At 40.7% G+C, this 17,504-nt stretch overlaps 1 protein-coding gene across 2 annotated transcripts in view; it reads right to left on the bottom strand.

Annotated features, from left to right (window-relative positions):
- Window positions 1-17,004, bottom strand: part of grm1a (glutamate receptor, metabotropic 1a) — a 28,193-nt gene extending 11,189 nt beyond the window's left edge. For both annotated transcript variants that reach the window (XM_067482603.1, XM_067482604.1), the window contains exons 1-3: window positions 16,855-17,004; window positions 15,225-16,068; window positions 12,209-12,458 (exon numbers count right to left, since the gene is read on the bottom strand). In XM_067482603.1, the coding sequence (XP_067338704.1) occupies window positions 12,209-12,458; window positions 15,225-15,954 (980 nt within the window). In that variant the 5' untranslated portion in view covers window positions 15,955-16,068; window positions 16,855-17,004. The remainder of the gene's footprint in view (window positions 1-12,208; window positions 12,459-15,224; window positions 16,069-16,854) is intronic.
- Between the last annotated feature and the right edge of the window lie 500 nt (window positions 17,005-17,504).

The raw sequence follows: 17,504 nt of genomic DNA, 5'->3' as shown, positions 1-17,504 counted from the left end.
TTAGTGGTTATTCAGATTTATTAGCCCATAAAACAAGAGCACCGTTATGGACACTTAAAGTAATAATATTTCACACAAAGTAAGCGCATCAGGCTAATCTAGTTTTCGGTCCATTGGTTTTTCCCATATGTATGCTATCTCTTTACCATGTAATGCACAGACACAACATATGTTACCATCATTATGCTGATGCGGAGGTTGGGATTATATGCAGCATGGAAACAGAACCATGCAAATGCAACTTGGCAATGCAAAGAAACAGTGGTAATACTGACAGTGCATCTGAGTCTTACATGTGTTTTGGTTTGTCTGTGTTCAGATGAAGAATAAAAAGAAAGTTTCCAAGCCAAGGCAAAACATTACAACTGAACATTTTCAGAGCACAAGCTGAAACTTTATGCCATGTGCCGTTCCCATTATAATAATGAGACTCCACTACAACTAGGTAGACTACAGCCTCTATTCTTGTACACTGTTAAATTTGTGTGGCTTCAGTGGTTGGAGGCTTAGTCTACTGCAGCAATCCTCAGGATGTAGGCTTTACAGAATCCCTTCAGCTTGCTTTTTTGTGTGAATGTCTACCCTATCAGGTTCATTTGGACACGCAGCTGGCCAATGGTATCTCATAGAAATGGGAGTCACTCGAGAAAGGGACTATGGAAAACAAATTAACAGTTAAACAGCACCACTCTCAGTGTTGCTCTGCTCTTTCTCTAAATCTCAGAGAGTGAGAGTTTCTGCATGTATTTTACTCTCTGGTTCTTTCTGTCTTTAATATGGGCTCCAGGCTACTTCCTTGAAATACCTGTGCTATTCACAGCTATGCACCAATTAAGCGTAACTCACCATGGAACCAATTACCTCACACACAGGATGTTCTAGGTGATGGATAAGAACATGTGTGTTCGTGCATGTGCAGGTCAAAGTCTCCGACCTTTACGCCCACAATTACTGTCAGTCAAGTAAAAGTAGACACTCAACCGAATATGTGAGCATATAAGACAGACGCTATGAAGAAAGTTTGACTGTGAGGTTGTAGAGGGATCCCCAAGCTAAAAGCCTTAATGGATATTGACATATACGTAGCATGAGACAGATAGGATGAAAATGATCCTGATAGAGAACAAAAAAGAACATATCATTCAGAGGTTGCTAAAGTGTCTCATACTGACCCTGATGTCTGTCTCTCTAATCCTAGCAATCACATGTCTAAATGTAAGCAAACTACCCACTCTACCTCATAAATAGGCACACACTTTAATCACTTCACTGACCAGTATAAAAGACGATACGCATAGTGGGAGATGGAAACTTAATGAGCAAGACTAGCAATTACTGTATGTCTTTCTCAATGTTGTCATAACACTGCATTACTACTTTTTCTAAGACTTTCTGACATCCCTGTCATGTCTGTAGCATTCATGTATTTTATATACTGCTTACACATAGCTAAAGGCCCATGATATGGAGTGAGGGAAACCAGAGTAACCCATGCAAACATGGGGAGAACATGCAAACTCCACACACAGGCACTGCAATGCAGTGAATCTGTAAAGTAGACAAAGGTTTTTAATGATCCTTAAATTTTCCTAGATGTTGACAATGCAATGAAAAATGTGAAAAACGTGTTTTGTTCAGGTGATAGTGAGTCCGATACAGTTTGACATACTGTATATCCTCTGGATAGAGTGAGCTGCCTGTTCTGTTGTATTTCTGTATCATTCTTTTCACTCTCCTAATTGAGTTTAGATTCAGAAACACATGAATTGTATTTGTCCCAGTCACATTTCTTTCATTCACTCCAAGTGAATACTGCCTCTGTTCATCCCTCTCTTGTCCAGTGGAAGCCGTACAGACACAGACACAAAAGTACACACACTAACGACATTTCTGTGTCTGCTCCAGGTGTTTATCATAGAGGAATCATTATGATAAAGACCAGGGAAGGTAACGGCATTTAAATTCTGGGTGGTATGTTCTGCATTTCAATGTTTGTTCAGAAAAGTGGAAAACAGATTGTTTTTTAAATAAGAAGAGAGCATTGGAGGAAGAGGGGGAGAATTGCTGTTCAGCACTCTACATGAATAATGCCCGAGGCACTGGGGACATGCTTGACTGTTTCTTGCAGTGGAGTTTGTGATGAAGTAAAATGACATTCTCTCTTTTCGCTCCCCTCTCTCAGGATTGTGCTGCCTGGCAGAACTCCAAACAGCTCATCAAAACTCTCAGGCCACCAGAGGGACACCTAATGGGATCAAATTTGATTTAATATCACCTGAATGTACCACGGCTTCGCACTGCATATTGGAAGCCCCATTATTTCATAGCCTGACTCTGATATACTTAGAGGAACACCTGTTTAAAAACATTAAGGAGTCAATGCTGTTCAAGTATGTGATCAAATTTGCTGTTGTTGCAAAGATGACAAAGCAGTAGCTGTGTTAGCACCACTGATATGATTCCGACTAAATTATTAACATTAGTTTTGCCATTTGTCTTAAAAAGATGAAGTGCAACAGTACAGAACAGATTACCAGTAAAGTTTAAAAAATATTTTTAAATAAAAAAAATCACAAATCTATATTATGGGCTATGCGAAGATTATGGTCATGGTTCAAAGAAACAAACTTTGTTTGCTGATGTAATTTGAACCCATGTGTCACTTTTGACACTTTAGTAAGTGCAGCAAATCACTAAACACTAGGCAAGTTAATATTTATGAGCCACATTTTACTAGATTTTGACATTAGACCATTTCTTCTCGTGTTTATATTGGCACTTTACACTTTTGAAACTATATTTGCAACTTATGCATGAGCAAATCACAGTGATGAAAGCAAATTCATATCAAAAACTCCAATAAACAAGAAAGGGGTGGTCACCAGTTTGAACCCAACAAGGGACCATTCTTCTGATGCTGTTAGAAACCTAGTGGATATGGGATCAAAACCTCATACTGTAGATAGATGTAGGTTATGCAAACAACACATTCAAAAGCCATCAGAAGGATTATAAATTCAATCATGAATATGACATTAGTGTACAGTAAGATAAAAAAACACTCACCCTATCCATACTGTGGTATTATAACATCACAAGAGAGGACAATCCTTACTCCACAACCACCGAAGTGGTCTTTCAGAAAAATGTAATCGTGGTTTCACGGTTCAGCATTTGATCACACCACTGCTGCTGTTGTTTTATCATGACAGCAGTCTCATTTAATCTATCCAGACCAAAGGAATATCAGGATTTACTAGCAAATAACTCAGGTGTAAAGTCGCACCTCCAACTTGTGTCCTGTGAATGTGTTGTATGCGCAAGCACAGATGGAAGCACAGATACACTAAAACAATGCAAGTAAAGCCTTTCTTTCTCCTTTACCCTAAAGATCAACAGCTTTCGGCTTGTCCGCCACAGCGGAACATGTTCCGCACGTTGATTTGGTGTGTGTTTTTACACCGGATGCCCTTACTGCCGCAACCCTTTTGACCAACCCAACAAATTTTTTGTCCGGGCTCGGGACCAGCACCAAGGTTACCCCGTGGCTGGGTGGGGCCACACCTGGTGGGGTGGGATTCAAACCCGGTGCCTTCTGCAACCCAACCCAATGCTTTACCACTGAGCCACCAGACCCACTTTTTCTTTTACCTTAAACTTTCCAAATACATTTTAAGTCAGCAGGCTGCTATTACTTGAAATCACATGATTAATAATAAAATGTGTGCCTTTGATGGTGAGACATTGTTTAGAGGAGCACAGCCTGCCAACAGTTTGATATTTTATAGAGTAGCATGCAACAGTAAATAGACTGAGAGTTCCCCCGACTCTCCTGGATGATCTAGTTCCAGTTTGATAGCACATTTGTATATTTATGAAGCCATGAATTAATTGGCAGGGCAGAGATTTAATCACATGCGCCATATCCCCTGGAGGATGAATTGGAAAGTTACTTTAAAAAGAGGAAGGGGAGGACAGGGAAGGGAAGAGGTTTCTAATTTCTCTATGCGAGTGTAAGATAAAAGTTCGGGTAGCTAATAGAAAAACTTTTAATCTGTCTGTTAGAATGTCACTGGTTTAGGATTTGTCGCAGTATTTTTGACATTATTCTTTCCTGGATTTTACTGTAACAGGAGCTTTTTATTATTATTATTATTATGTTCCACATTTGTCTTTATGCTGATCCCACAACAGCCTTGATTAATTCTAAATAATACAGAACTGGTAGTGGAAGAACTATTCCTACAGGGGTTTGCTCTCCTCAGCTGAAAAAAACAATCCCCCCCTTCTCTGCGTTTATCTGTCTCTCCATAGTTCACCCTTTCTCCTCCATTTCTCATATTTCTGTGTTTGTGAGCAGTGTGTTGGCTTGTTTGTTACACGGTGGCAGCAGCCCGACTCTCTTGAGGTGGGCCCTGTGTGAGCCGGGGAGCCTTTAAAAGCTCATCCAGGCTGCTTTTACTTATTCATCATGCCCCAGTTTGAGTAGGGAGATCAGACCCCTCTACATTGACAGGGAACACTGCATAGAGAAAATCATTTTTGGTTTTTACCACCAAGGGACATCACTACTAAACATCATAAAGTCCCTTCAGTGACAAGATGTTATTATGAGTTGGTTTTTATTTAATGTAAAAACATTACATCAGGCTGAGAGGACATTTCTGCTCACAGAGTCATTTCACTTAGTAATGACAGCAAATCCATACATGGTTTTTAGACCCAGTCTGCCCCCTGGCTACAAGAACTAATTCTATTAATGACGAATTACATTATAATGTTTTGTTATATGTACTTTAATCACTGGATGATCATGTTCCAAATCAAGTTTTCAAGGGGGCCACAAGGAACTGAATAAAACACACAGGAACAGATGTATGTAATATGTAAATACGCACAGAGTGACACATTTTGTCATGTGGAAATTTGGAATTTAAAATTTTTAAGTGACGAAAAGAAATGTGTGCAATGTTGTAATTCAATTTCAAAACCTGGAAAGTCAAAATTATGCATCATAAAAGTTTGAATTTTTAGACCCTTTAACAATGACTTCAAAATTTGTAAGAGATTATTCAAAATGCTTGTTTTGTAGGACTGACTCTCCAGACTCTAAGCTGTTCAATTTACAGTGATGGAAAACAGTAAAAAGTCCTCATTTTTGGAGGCTAAAAGTGGACAATGTTTGAGATTCGTGAATGTAGAATGACTAAAGAAGATTAACTGGTTATTGAAATAATTGAATTATCCTTTGATTCATTTTCTGTTAATCAGTTGTTTTAGTAGTACAATCTTCTTTTTCTTTGTGTATCCATGTTATTTTGGTCCAGTGTTAGCTGTCTGTACAAAAAATCCTTCCAGGTTGTGTAAATCCCAATGTGACAACTATGTCCAGATGCAAAGCCAGTGTGCTATTTTTGATTGTGCCAATGTCATTCACCCATCTGCTTGCACATGAGAACACAAGGCATCAATTGAGAAGAGAAAGATGTCCTTGACAATGTGTGGCTGCCTTCAATTAACATCAGAGGCGAGTTATAAATATTCAGATGCAGCTCATTGTGCTCGTCTTGCTTAGTGCAACATCGACAGATGCAATCACCCATTTTGACTGAATATACTTAAACATACTCTCCAGGATCCAAATGTGTGTACGAGTAGGGGGAACAGGGCTCGATTACTGAATGAATGTCGACAGTGTGTCCCTATCTTATAATTATAATCTTTGTTTCTGTTGTTATTGGAGGGATTTCTCAGATGTCAGCCATATTTTCTGAGAAGGGACTATTGTGTTTGGAACCCTGCTGACAGACTGAATGACAGATCTGCAGTGAGACGATCACACCAACTCCAACATGAGCCCAAACAAAATCTCCATGGTGACTGTGGCACAAGCAGCACACACAACATTTATTCCAATGGTACAGTAAATCCTGCCCTGATAACAAAAATGATCCTGAGCTTCATTCCAGCATGATGTGCCCCAGTAAACTCTGACTAAACTCTGATAATGGCTTTAGTGCAGAGTGCATAGAGACAATAATGTAAAGATGAAGGATCATTTGCTCGATATCATTTTTCTTATGCCTTTGTCTCATTTCCTGCCCACTCCTTCACCGCCCTGCAAACTCTTCTCACTTCTCTCTGACTCCCTACACTCATAACTAATCTATCAGTCGCTATTGTGCCCTAAAGAGAGGTGTTTCTGGAAAGTGCGGGATCAGGCCACACGCACTTTGAGATAGTCGTATAACAGAAAGAGGAAAATTATAGATGATGTAGGAAAAAAGGTTTCCATCCTCTCTTCTTGAGAAGTTGAAAACGTTTAACAACAATATCCTTCAGCGTTCTAAATAAAAACCAATCTCTGCAGTATGGCATGGTTGGATGCCCTTGAATGATGAAAAAGATATAAATTTATTTTGGCATTGTTGCCATAGCTGTTGCCAGTGATTAGGTCTTCGCTCATGACCCACTATTTGCCAAATTACTCACAAGAAGAAGTCAATAGGCAGAATTTCACATCCTCCACACTCTCCTTCCTGAGATGGGGGGAGATGAAAGCCTCGGAGATGGCAGGAAAAAGGCAGTTAAATGTGTCGCGCCACAACTCTTTCTCTCTCGTTCTCGCTCTCGCTCTATCGCTGATGCCCTAAACACTTCATTTATTCAAGCTCAGAGCAAAAATCTGAGTCCCCTTGTAACAAAAAAATCAAACAGGACAGCCAAATGCAGAAATGCATGTGACACACACAATATGGGTTCACAGCTTTCTTTGGACCTCAGCACAGTCTCAAACGACAGAGTATTACCCTGCTAATGACTACTGCCAAGGCAATGCAGAGGCAGAACTCTCACATTCCTGCCTCAGTGTCCATTTTGTCAGGAACAAAACAAAAAACAAGGATCGAGAATTTAAAATGGGACCCAGACCAAAACGGTGTGTGTAAGACGGGGGCAGAAATGAGCGTTACATGCGGAAAAGCAGCTTATGCAAATGATGTTTAGTAATAACAGCATTCAAGCAGCATTAGCAGGAGAGAGAAAACGAATGTTGCTAATTGCAAGAGAGCACGCAGGCGGGCAAATGGGTAGGTGGGTTCACTCCTTCACTCCAAGCTGCCATTCAGAAACTAGGCTTCATACTGGGGAACAGGCAGAGGAAGTATTGATAACAAAAAACACTCTACAGTAGATTCATATCTACTTTTCAAATGTGCAAAAACTACAGCATAGCAGAAAGATGTATCCCACAGCAAATTTCTTTATATAACTGAGTAGGAGGAAATTAACATTCAGGATTCAGAGATTTACTGTAAGATTCAGTTAAACTGCCAGAGAGTTTAATGGCGTTTGCCTCAGGGAAAGCATGGTTTCAAACACACACACACGCACACACATACACACACACACACACACACACACACACACACACACTGCCAAATATTTTAATGATACAATGCATTAACATCTAACATCAGCTCACAGACTTCTTTTTGCTTCAGCAGTAATGGTGTGTGTAACATTCACTTTTTGATTATTTCTCATTTCAGATTACAACGCAGCCACCAAAGCCTTGCTTGTTGACTGTAGATTGATTTGTAAAGTGATTCTGGGGAGAGAATATCTTCACCAACATAATGTACGTATAAAGCAACTGCTTCAAAAGATGTCATGTTGGGTAACATCAACATGGGGATGCTGGGTCTATAATAATAAAGGATGTCATCTCCTGGGAGTCATTGTGTGGTTTAGTCAAATTAATGGTAAGTCACTTTTGGACAATTTCTAAAGGCAGAGTTAAGTACATGCTGTAAAACACACACTGTTCTTTCATGATGTTCACTGATTCCAATACCGCCTCACTACACCCACAGAACTGATAAATAAATTCAATGACAGTTTTATCAGCACTAAGATAAAGTTAAAGAACATTCTTTGTACAAGGAAGCTCAATGTGAAATATGCTTTATTGTCCCTCTTTCACCCATGAAGGCAGAACAGAACAATAGTTTTATTTCCACACGTGCAACTTATTTTCAGCTCCACCTGTAGCTATTCCTTCCTCTCTGGCTGACTTTAAAGTGATTACCCCCTTGAACTCTCTGAATTCAGTAAAAAGCTATACACAATAGACTCCAAGGCTTTGAGAAAATACACTCATTCATTTTTGACAAGGTCTATTTATCGTGGAACTGCCGGATGCAGAATTTGGTCTTTCACGGTTTATGAAAGGTACAAAACTTACTGCCATTACTTTTCAAGGCTTACAAGAAAGGAAGGTTATATTAGTCAGCTCTGTGCAAGACAAGCAGAGGAATGCAAATACGGATTTAAAAATGCAACAGATGAACACCGTCATCTATTGAACAAAGCATAAAAGGTAAAAATTCATGTTAAGTTTGAATGGAACTCTGATAATACTGTCAGTGGGGTTTGGATCAAAGGCCAACACTTGATGGTGCTGTGCTAAATTATCCTGGCTGCAAAAGTTCTATAAATGGAATCTATCAATAATGTAGCAAAGAAAAAGAAAAAGAAAAAGTTTTCTGTTGACAGTTGATGAATCCAACTGGGTTTTGTACAAAACAAATTCTCCAAACCAAATGTCATTGCGATCCAAACTTACATATATGCATTTTTCCTTCTCAGAACAGTGAAAGAAATGACAGAGATTTAACACAACAGTGGCACTTTTTCACATGTGCATTAGTAGACAGTAGACTATTAATGCATCCAGTACACATGAAGCTTCATTATTATTCATCTGAAGTCAGGTTACTTGGCGCCAGACAGCTGTTGGAGTCCAATGTCCCTTCTTCTTTTAACTCAGCTTTGGACCTTACTCCCTCCTTACATAAGTATCTGGTTACTTAAAGTAGCTGGGAAATGCTTCACTAACGTGTGCTCATTACTGACTAACTAACTTTGTCCATCTCCCTATTGATAGCGAGCTTTTTTCTTTGGTTGAAAATAGCTGGATGCTACAGCTGGAAATAGTAATTAAAATTTAGAAATATGCGTCATTTTATCTAATATTTGTATAATATAAATGGCTAGAGCAAGATTAAATGTATTGACCCCTCTACCCATCTTGACATTAATTGGAAAGACCAGCAAGACATCGATGCCTACGTAACTGGAGTGAAATGGATAATATACAGCAACATGTGTCTGTATCTGTGTGCTGGAGTATATGTATAGAATAAAAGTATCTTTATGCATGCCAAGGTGAGTACCTTGGTGTGTGTGTGTGTGTGTGTGTGTGTGTAATGGTGGAAGCTGCCTGGCAGAATCATGACTTACATGGTAGAGAGAGAAAGCCGAGCTCGACTGACTGGCAAAAGCTGAGCTGAGTGGAGGTAAAGTGTTGGAATGATGCAGAGGAGAGTCTGCAGGTCAGGGATAAAGTGGGTCGAGCATGCAGCCGTACCTGGCCCCTGTCTGAAGAGCAGGTTAGCAGAACAGATGAGACGAAAAAAGACAACACGGCCTGCCCTTTGATTTTCTAAATCATTAATACAGTATATCTAGTTCACTACTGCTTTTTTTGCTGTATGCTTTATTTATTATTAGAAATTATGCCAACTATCCTTAGGTAGTGGTATGATCATTTGTGTGCAAAAATATGACTTTACTGGTTTATATATATTACTGGTTTTGTCTTCTGAATCTGTGCATTTTTGTGTAATGTGTAAAATATTACACTAATTGATCCAAAGGCGGGGATCTGATTTAGGACTCAATTTTTAATGATAGTGTTCAAAACTGCAATCGTATCTGCTGTATTAAGAAGAAATTTGGACCAACAATGTCCCATGTTCCCACGAAATGTCAATTTTTAATTTTTATTTTGTTGTTAAGTGATTCATGCAGGATTTAATTAAACATTGATCTTAATGTACAAGCCACTTCTCGTTTGTGTGTGTGTGTGTGTGTTCTTTTGTTGGCAAGTAACATTAATAATGTTTTGATTTTGATTTCTGGATGTAATAGAATTTTCTAAGCATGCGACACCGCAAATCAATTGTTTAAACTTAAATTTGAATTGTGGATATATGAAAAACTGCACCCAGCAGACACAGAGCAACATTAGCCTTCATTAGGACCTAAAGATAAAAGATTTGGGTGTGTTGAACATTTGGTCTGTCCGCATTTTTCTTGCTCTTTCACTTTGTTTTCTCACTTGTTTGTATTTTTTAATCCAACTCTCTGTAGCTCCCTGTGCATATAATAACACTTTGTCCTTAAAGGGGGAGGCATAACTGAGGAACACAAGCTCATCTTTGATGAGCTAATACCTGTCTGCCAGTATAATTCATTTGTTTAGTACATGCTAGCAAAAACACACATGGTTTGGCACCTGTGTAGGCCCAGATTTCCTCAGTCATTTTTACACACTCTGTCTCTCGATCTCATCTCTCTCACTCTCACTGTGACCCAGAAGCATTTCTTCCACCCATGGAGACATCCACAAAAGCTAAAAAAAGACCTACATTTCTTTCTCCTGTGGAGGAAAGAGAAAAAGAGATACGGAGAAAGAACGTATCCCTAGAGTGTCATTAAAGGGGATCATTTAAACAGCATGTTAAATATCTGAAGAGAAAAACGGGCCTTCTCCTGCAAAATAATATGCATTAAATGTAACGTACAACACAGACAAAAGCAGGTTGGAGCAGCACTTATGTTCTCTTCAGTTCCCCAACTAGAAAAAAGCCTCTGTGAGGATTATGGCAATGACAAAAATCAAATCCCTTAGTTTCAGCCAGGTGGTCTCCATCAGACCAAGGAATCTCATATATGACAAAAACTCCTGGCCAAATGTTACGAAATGCAACAAGGCATCGTAATTCACAGCAAGTGGACGGCTGTTCAAAAACACAACTCACAGTCATGAAGAACTGCTGAAAAGAACAAGGCCCACATTGTGTTGTTGTGTTTCTCACTACTGTGAAATTTTCCCATCCTGTCTCTGCTTGGACAATGCCAAATGGTGCATGTGGAAATCTTTTTAAAAATGGATAGTATTTTAGTGTTTAATAAAAAATCAAATACTTCCTAAATTAGAGGAGCATTGTAGTGTTTTACAAATATTACTTTGGAAATTTTGGGGGGAACTATTTTAAACAATGTATTATTGTACATTTAATGTGCTAGGGGGTAAATATGTATCCAGGATGTGCATTCTTCAGTAATTATTTACTTTTAAAATGTCAGAATTGAAGGTCCAACAAAAAGTCCATTAGTTTTCTCTAGAAAATGTCTTTGTATTTGTATTGATCATGAACAGTTTTAAATGTTAATATGCGTGACCTGAAAGTTACAGTGCTATATCTTCTGTTACATGATGGGAGTTCAGCATTTGAGCTGCACTGATGCAGTTTTCAGCAAACAAAAAATCCAATTTCATTTTGCCACAAATCTTCGCCATCCTGTCTTGTTAATGTGTCCGTCATGTAACACACGGTTAACAACTGACTGGTGCAAACACCTTCCAGTGGCTCAGAAAGGATAGCGAAATGATATTGCATGAATGAACTGAAAAGTACCTCAAAGGTTGCTGTGCCTTTTAATGACAACTGTGAATGTACCTCGAGGGCGATTTCATGGTGTAATGTGACGCTGCATAAGTGTGGAAGACGACACTATTTGCCCTTTTTATAGTGACTAAGATTATGGTCACAGACAGTCTCTGTCACTTAATATTGATTAAAGCAGAGAGACAGAGAGGGGGAGAGGGAAAAGAGCGAGAGTGAGATGGAATGAATATATCTAAGAAATAACACAAAAAGTTTTTTTACAATTCATCTTGATACAGTATGGTCTCTATGTGTAGTATGTGTATGGATGTTTGATTCCTCAATAAGAAATTACTGTCTTTACACTGAAAAAACAAATAAGAACCACAAACAGGGCGAGAGGGGACTAGATGCATTGTTTCCCTCTCTAGCTTTGTGTCTGTGACACAAATACCAATTACATCTTGCTGGGCAACATTTCTATTCAGTGCTATTGGTATGTGGTCTAATTCTTTTTGGTTGCCTTGGTGACATGAACATCAGGTAGACAACACAGCATCTTGCAGCCATCGAGGCTGCTAACCGATTTCATGTCATCCATAGAGATGTTTGACGCTCTGAATTAAAAGGTTAAAGACACACACACACACACACAGACACACAGACACACACACAGACACACATATCCTTACCTTCCAACAAGAAGGAACTCCCCAAACACCCCCAGCCGCCTCATGGCCATCAGGAGACCTCGGACGGTCATGCCCTCACAGAAACACACCACTACTCGAGCTTTGGGTAGACGTTCACGTAGTTTCCGCAACAGCCGATCAAAGTGCTTCTCCCCTGCGTTGCTGTAGATCTTGTCTGAGTGGGAAATACATAAACCTTCCTGTGAGGCCAGCTCCTTGAAGGCCTCCATACCGCTCTCCCCATAGTTTCCTATAGGACAAAAAGGAAATAGTTGTTCACTGATGAGAATTCACCAGGAAAACAAACATGAAATAAGATGAAAATACTAGGTGTTGTTTTCACTAAGTGGGACAATCAGTGTTTTAGAAAAAAAGGCATGTCTTGTAACTTATGAAACAACCCTGCACTATTAAATATCATAAATAATTGCTTATATCCATCTATTTCTACTGTTTTTACTGATGGACCATAGATGTTAGACTCAAAGCACACCCTGCAGCACTTGTTCAGTGCATCAAGCCCTGACTGAGCTGAAGCTCTGATCCTCTGATAATGAGTGTCAGAGAGTCTCCTGGCTACTGATTGCAATCAAAGCCAAAAAAAGGGGGAAGACGGCTATCCTTGTTCAAATTTCCAACATCCCAATCAAGAGCGCCGCAAAGCTGTTTGAGCCTAAATCTTCTATTTCCATGTGGACCGTAGCGCTTGACTCAAGTGCCACGCTCTGGATTGTTGATAAATCCCACGGCTCTTTAGCATGAGAGCTGGATTACACAGAAAATCCAGTCACTGGTGCATATTGGAACATGTGTCTGTGTGTATATTTAAATGTGCATGTTGTCCGCAGGAAATTAAGAGCAGGGCCCTATCCACAAAAACATCCTAAAACACTTGTTGTAAAATTGTTCACAGCCTTGATGCTGTGTTTCCCACTATGTGGTTGATATAGAACAATTATTTTATCTGTCTATCTGTCAGGAGCTGAAATAGGCACCAGAGTAATGACACACACTGGGCCCATGTTTTGGTTATCCAGTGGTCCTTTGATGATATGTCAATCGCCTCATTTCATTGTCCCAAATAGAAGTTATGATATCCAATATTTTACTGTTTTGCATCTACTCTGTGTGACACGTGGGCGGTGGTGCATTGGTTTACAGCCCATTTGACAATGACCACTGAAAACCTGCTCTGAGTATTCCTAGCAGACTGATGATAATCGACACAGGTAATTTATGCAATTTCACAGCCCGAGCTGTTGCCATGGGCAACAAGCTGCATTTATAACTTGTCTAAGGTGGTGGAGAGGGAAAACTCATGAGCTTAAGCCAGTCGTGACCACTATTACAGAGATAACTAAATATAGAGCAAAAGCAAACAAGTGCATTTACATATGACTCCTCGAAGTTTAGAGTAAAGTCAGCAACAGGCAAAATATGAAGCCTCAGGTATGGACATTCACTGTGATTTCAAAGTGTTGCCTCATGTAAAACTGAGCCTAATTTTCGAATATAAAATTTCATTTACAGTTTGTCAGCATGTAAAGAAAAAAAAACTTTGAATGATTATGAAAGCTTGCAAGTTAGTACTTAGACTTCCTCTTTGAAAGTATCCCATGTTTACCACTTGTAGCTTGCTTGCAATCAAATGCTCAATCCCCAGGCTCGTCTTTCATTACTCTTAAATTATCACCTAAGTCCCAGAAGGTCTCCCTTCAGGTACGATGAAGGTCAGATAGCTGACGCCACCTAGATATGCCTCAAGGAACTACAGCTCCCCAACTCCCTGGCTTCATCTAGCTGATCGGAACCTGTGTCAATGCCCCACTCCAACACAACCTTATAATAGGACTTTCCAATGATGTTTTATGCTCCCCGTGAGTCCACGGCTCCTCGGGGGGGTATTCAGGGTAATGCAGCCTGTCAGTCATAATTTGGGTGCACATCGCTGATTGTGTTTTACTAAGACTTTAATGAAAAGCCATGGACATAATTCACTTCGCAGTAATTACGCTGTCACCCCTACCCTTTTCTCCGCTTTTCCTCCTGTCTATAACACACTATTTGTGCTGCTAAGCTAAACAAATGAACTAAAGAGCTCTCCGACATGGCAAATAAGAAATCGTGGCTTGAAATATGGACTAGTTTTATTACAAGGGTTTCTGAGGGGATAAGATATTGATTTTAATTTATATGTGTCTGGTGAAATTTGAACCAGTCTGATTATTCACTCCAGTCTCATCCTCCTGACTTAACCAGAATTAATTAAAATTCTAAGTGAACACCTAAATTGTTAATGTTAAAATGGTCCCTCGTGTGCTTGGTTAGATATCACATTTTAAAACCTGTTCTGATAGTTCTGATGATTCTGCTCACACAGTCAAGGACTTGAAGTTTAATACAACAAAGTGGAGAAAATACAGAGAAGTGACCACCCAGTGTTCAGTACTCAGTACTCTGCTTAAATACCCTAGTGCAGCTTATTTAATTCATGCACACAGAGCTGGTGCATAGGGTGTTTCACTGAAAGTCATGCCCACCCAAACTTCAAATCCAGACAACATCATAATACCCCTAATAAAGACATGTGGCCATGTTTGTGCAACCACCTGCTCTAAACACAGACAGTCTGGATAATTATAGGCGTTTGCAAATATTGCTGACATCAAATTCCAGTTGCATTTGTGAGGCAACCATGGTGAAAATTGCGAAAGTACAGTAAAAAAGAAAATTTGGTCTATGCAAAATTTGTTTTTATTCTATCAAATTGACTTGAGTTAAATTGAACAAATTCACTTGTATGCATAGTTTTAACTCGAGTTTGTTATTTTCTTAGGTTCCCCAGCAAACGTGATTTTATAGTAAGTGACGACACCAAACACCCCAAGTTTGTAAAGCGTTGAAATAATGTGTAATAATCCTAAGGAGTATCACAAAGATATTACATATTACAACAAATGTATGTAGGATTGCAATTGCAAATACAAAAATACCACAATGAATGATAGGGTCTCACCCTCAGTGTGCACTGCAGACACATAGGTCCAGTTGTACCGCTTGACAATGTCCAGCATGGCCCGGGCCTGAAGGGTGTCTGAGGGCACGACCCTCAGAAAGTACTTGAACAAAGTCTTGTCACTCAGGTCGATGCTGGTGGCAGAGTAGGCGATCTGCGGGATGTTAAAGAGCTGCAGCAGGTTCTGCACCTGAATGGCCACAGAGCTGGATCCAGGTCCGATCACTCCAGCGATAGGTTTCTTTGTGGGTGGAGGCTGGTTGGGTGGTGTGCCATCAATGCACCATTTGGACCCGTCCTTATCATCCCTTATGGAGATGAGGGAGTCCCGGATGAACTCGATGCTTTGCTCCAGGGCAACAGAAGAGTGCCAGCATGAGTCCCGTATCTCACAGCCCAGGCTGATGTTTGGGAGCAGGTTTGGGTCGGCGTTGATCCGGTCCAGCGTGTGGAACATCGCCTCTACCCTTTGGATGCCATACTGCTCGCGGACGTCCCCGCACTTCCGCTCGGCCACTTTCTCCGCAGATGGCTGGTGGTGGACGGAGAAGAGCGCGCCAATGATCACGTCTCCGTCCATACGAGCCACGGAGCGGGCCGAGGCGCGGGGTACCACCGACCGCTCATAGATGCTGCTGCTGTGGGAGAGCACGAGGACGCGGAAGAAAAACGTAGGGAGACACAGGAGAGCGAAGAGACCCATCTTTACGCGTGCCGTGTTGTGCCACATCGCGTGAGCCGTGCCAAGGGTGCAGGCATACTACCTCCTGTCTGTCTGTACATCCACGTTTATCTCAACCACCACGACCTGTGAGCATGACACGTGGGGCACATCCGCGCACACCTGCAGAAAAAGAAGACAAACTGCTGTGACATGCAAGCCAGGAGAAACGAGGACAGCTAGGAAGAGTTGACTAAGCACGCATGCTCCTTTCCATCAACGCCCTGTTTCACATTCCTCTAGCTGATAACAGTCCTCAGTCTCTCTTATCAACTACCATCGAGGTGCCTCTGAGCAAGGCACTCAACTGATCAATAGGCAGTACTGACTGAACTGAACTGATGGCCACCGGAGCAGGTGGTTAGCTCTTCAGGGAGCAGCCAGGTTCTTTACCATTCCTCAGAAAATCCTGTCGTCTGACAAATAACCAGTTTTCGGAGTCAAGAGGGGCTGAATGTACTGTGCTCAATGTCCATTGAGAAATGCAGAGACCAGATTTCAGCACCGCGGACAGCGCGCTTTCCCAGCCCGCTACGAGGACGGTCTTTGGGACCGTTGCCTGGGCTCGTCATCCCCTCACAGACACAGGCTTCACGATCTGACTCAACTCGCCAGTAAAGCCAAAAAACGCATATGCTTCCATGCTCCTTTTAAAATTCTATACGCGATACCCAAGGCTGCTTGTGTGTCCAAAGTAGCCTACATTGCCTTTACAGCACAAAGCAGGATGCAGGGTGCAATACAATAAACTAATACTAATGGAAATGATAAAATAATCATAAAAAAATGCTACGCGAATATCTTTAGCAGAAAAAAAATATATTTTTACCATGGATCTATCTCATCAATTGGCCTGATTATATTAAACGTTAAGCTGCTGGTTCCGTGTTTATTGCATCAAAAACTTACCTGGATCTCTGAGACATGTCGCCTGCCTTCGTCCGTCTTCTGTAGCGCATGGTCCTCGGCTGTGTCGTTCCAGTTCTTCCCTCCCTCCCCTGTCCCTCTCTCTCCTTCTCTCTCGCACCTCGAAACGTGACCGTCCTGCTTCCGATATCTTTTCTACAGTATTCACATCTTACGCTCACAAGTCCTTAACAGCGTGCATTACGGGAAAGCTTAGTTTATCAAGAGTCAAAATGACAGCAATAATATCGTCATAGATTATCAAATGACATCAGTGGAGAACCTGAGCTTTCCACCTGTGCAAGAATGCACCCACGTTATATTATTAGGGCATTGCATGCACGGCGTTTTCTACCCTTCATCCAGATATAAACTGTACCCGGATTGAGGCAGTGGTGCACCTGTAGAAATGTAGAAATCTTTGTAGAAAAAGCAGACTTTAGCAGTTTTTGGGACAATAGCAGGTTTGTAACAGAAATATGGTTTTGCAGCAGCTCAAAACTGTAGCATATGGGCATCCGCTTATTACCTATCCCATTCAGCGAGTCCATTAAACTCTTATTTTGAGAGAAAGAGAGAGAGGGGGAGATGTAGAGGTGCCAGGTGTTAACCACCATTTGAATCATATGACAGCTCATATAAACTGAAGCCAG

The sequence above is a fragment of the Channa argus genome, chromosome 17 (assembly GCF_033026475.1).
Source record: "Channa argus isolate prfri chromosome 17, Channa argus male v1.0, whole genome shotgun sequence".
Classification (NCBI taxonomy): domain Eukaryota; kingdom Metazoa; phylum Chordata; class Actinopteri; order Anabantiformes; family Channidae; genus Channa; species Channa argus.
The sequence above is the reverse complement of the archived record's forward strand: the minus strand, read 5'-3'. Positions and strand labels throughout refer to the sequence as shown.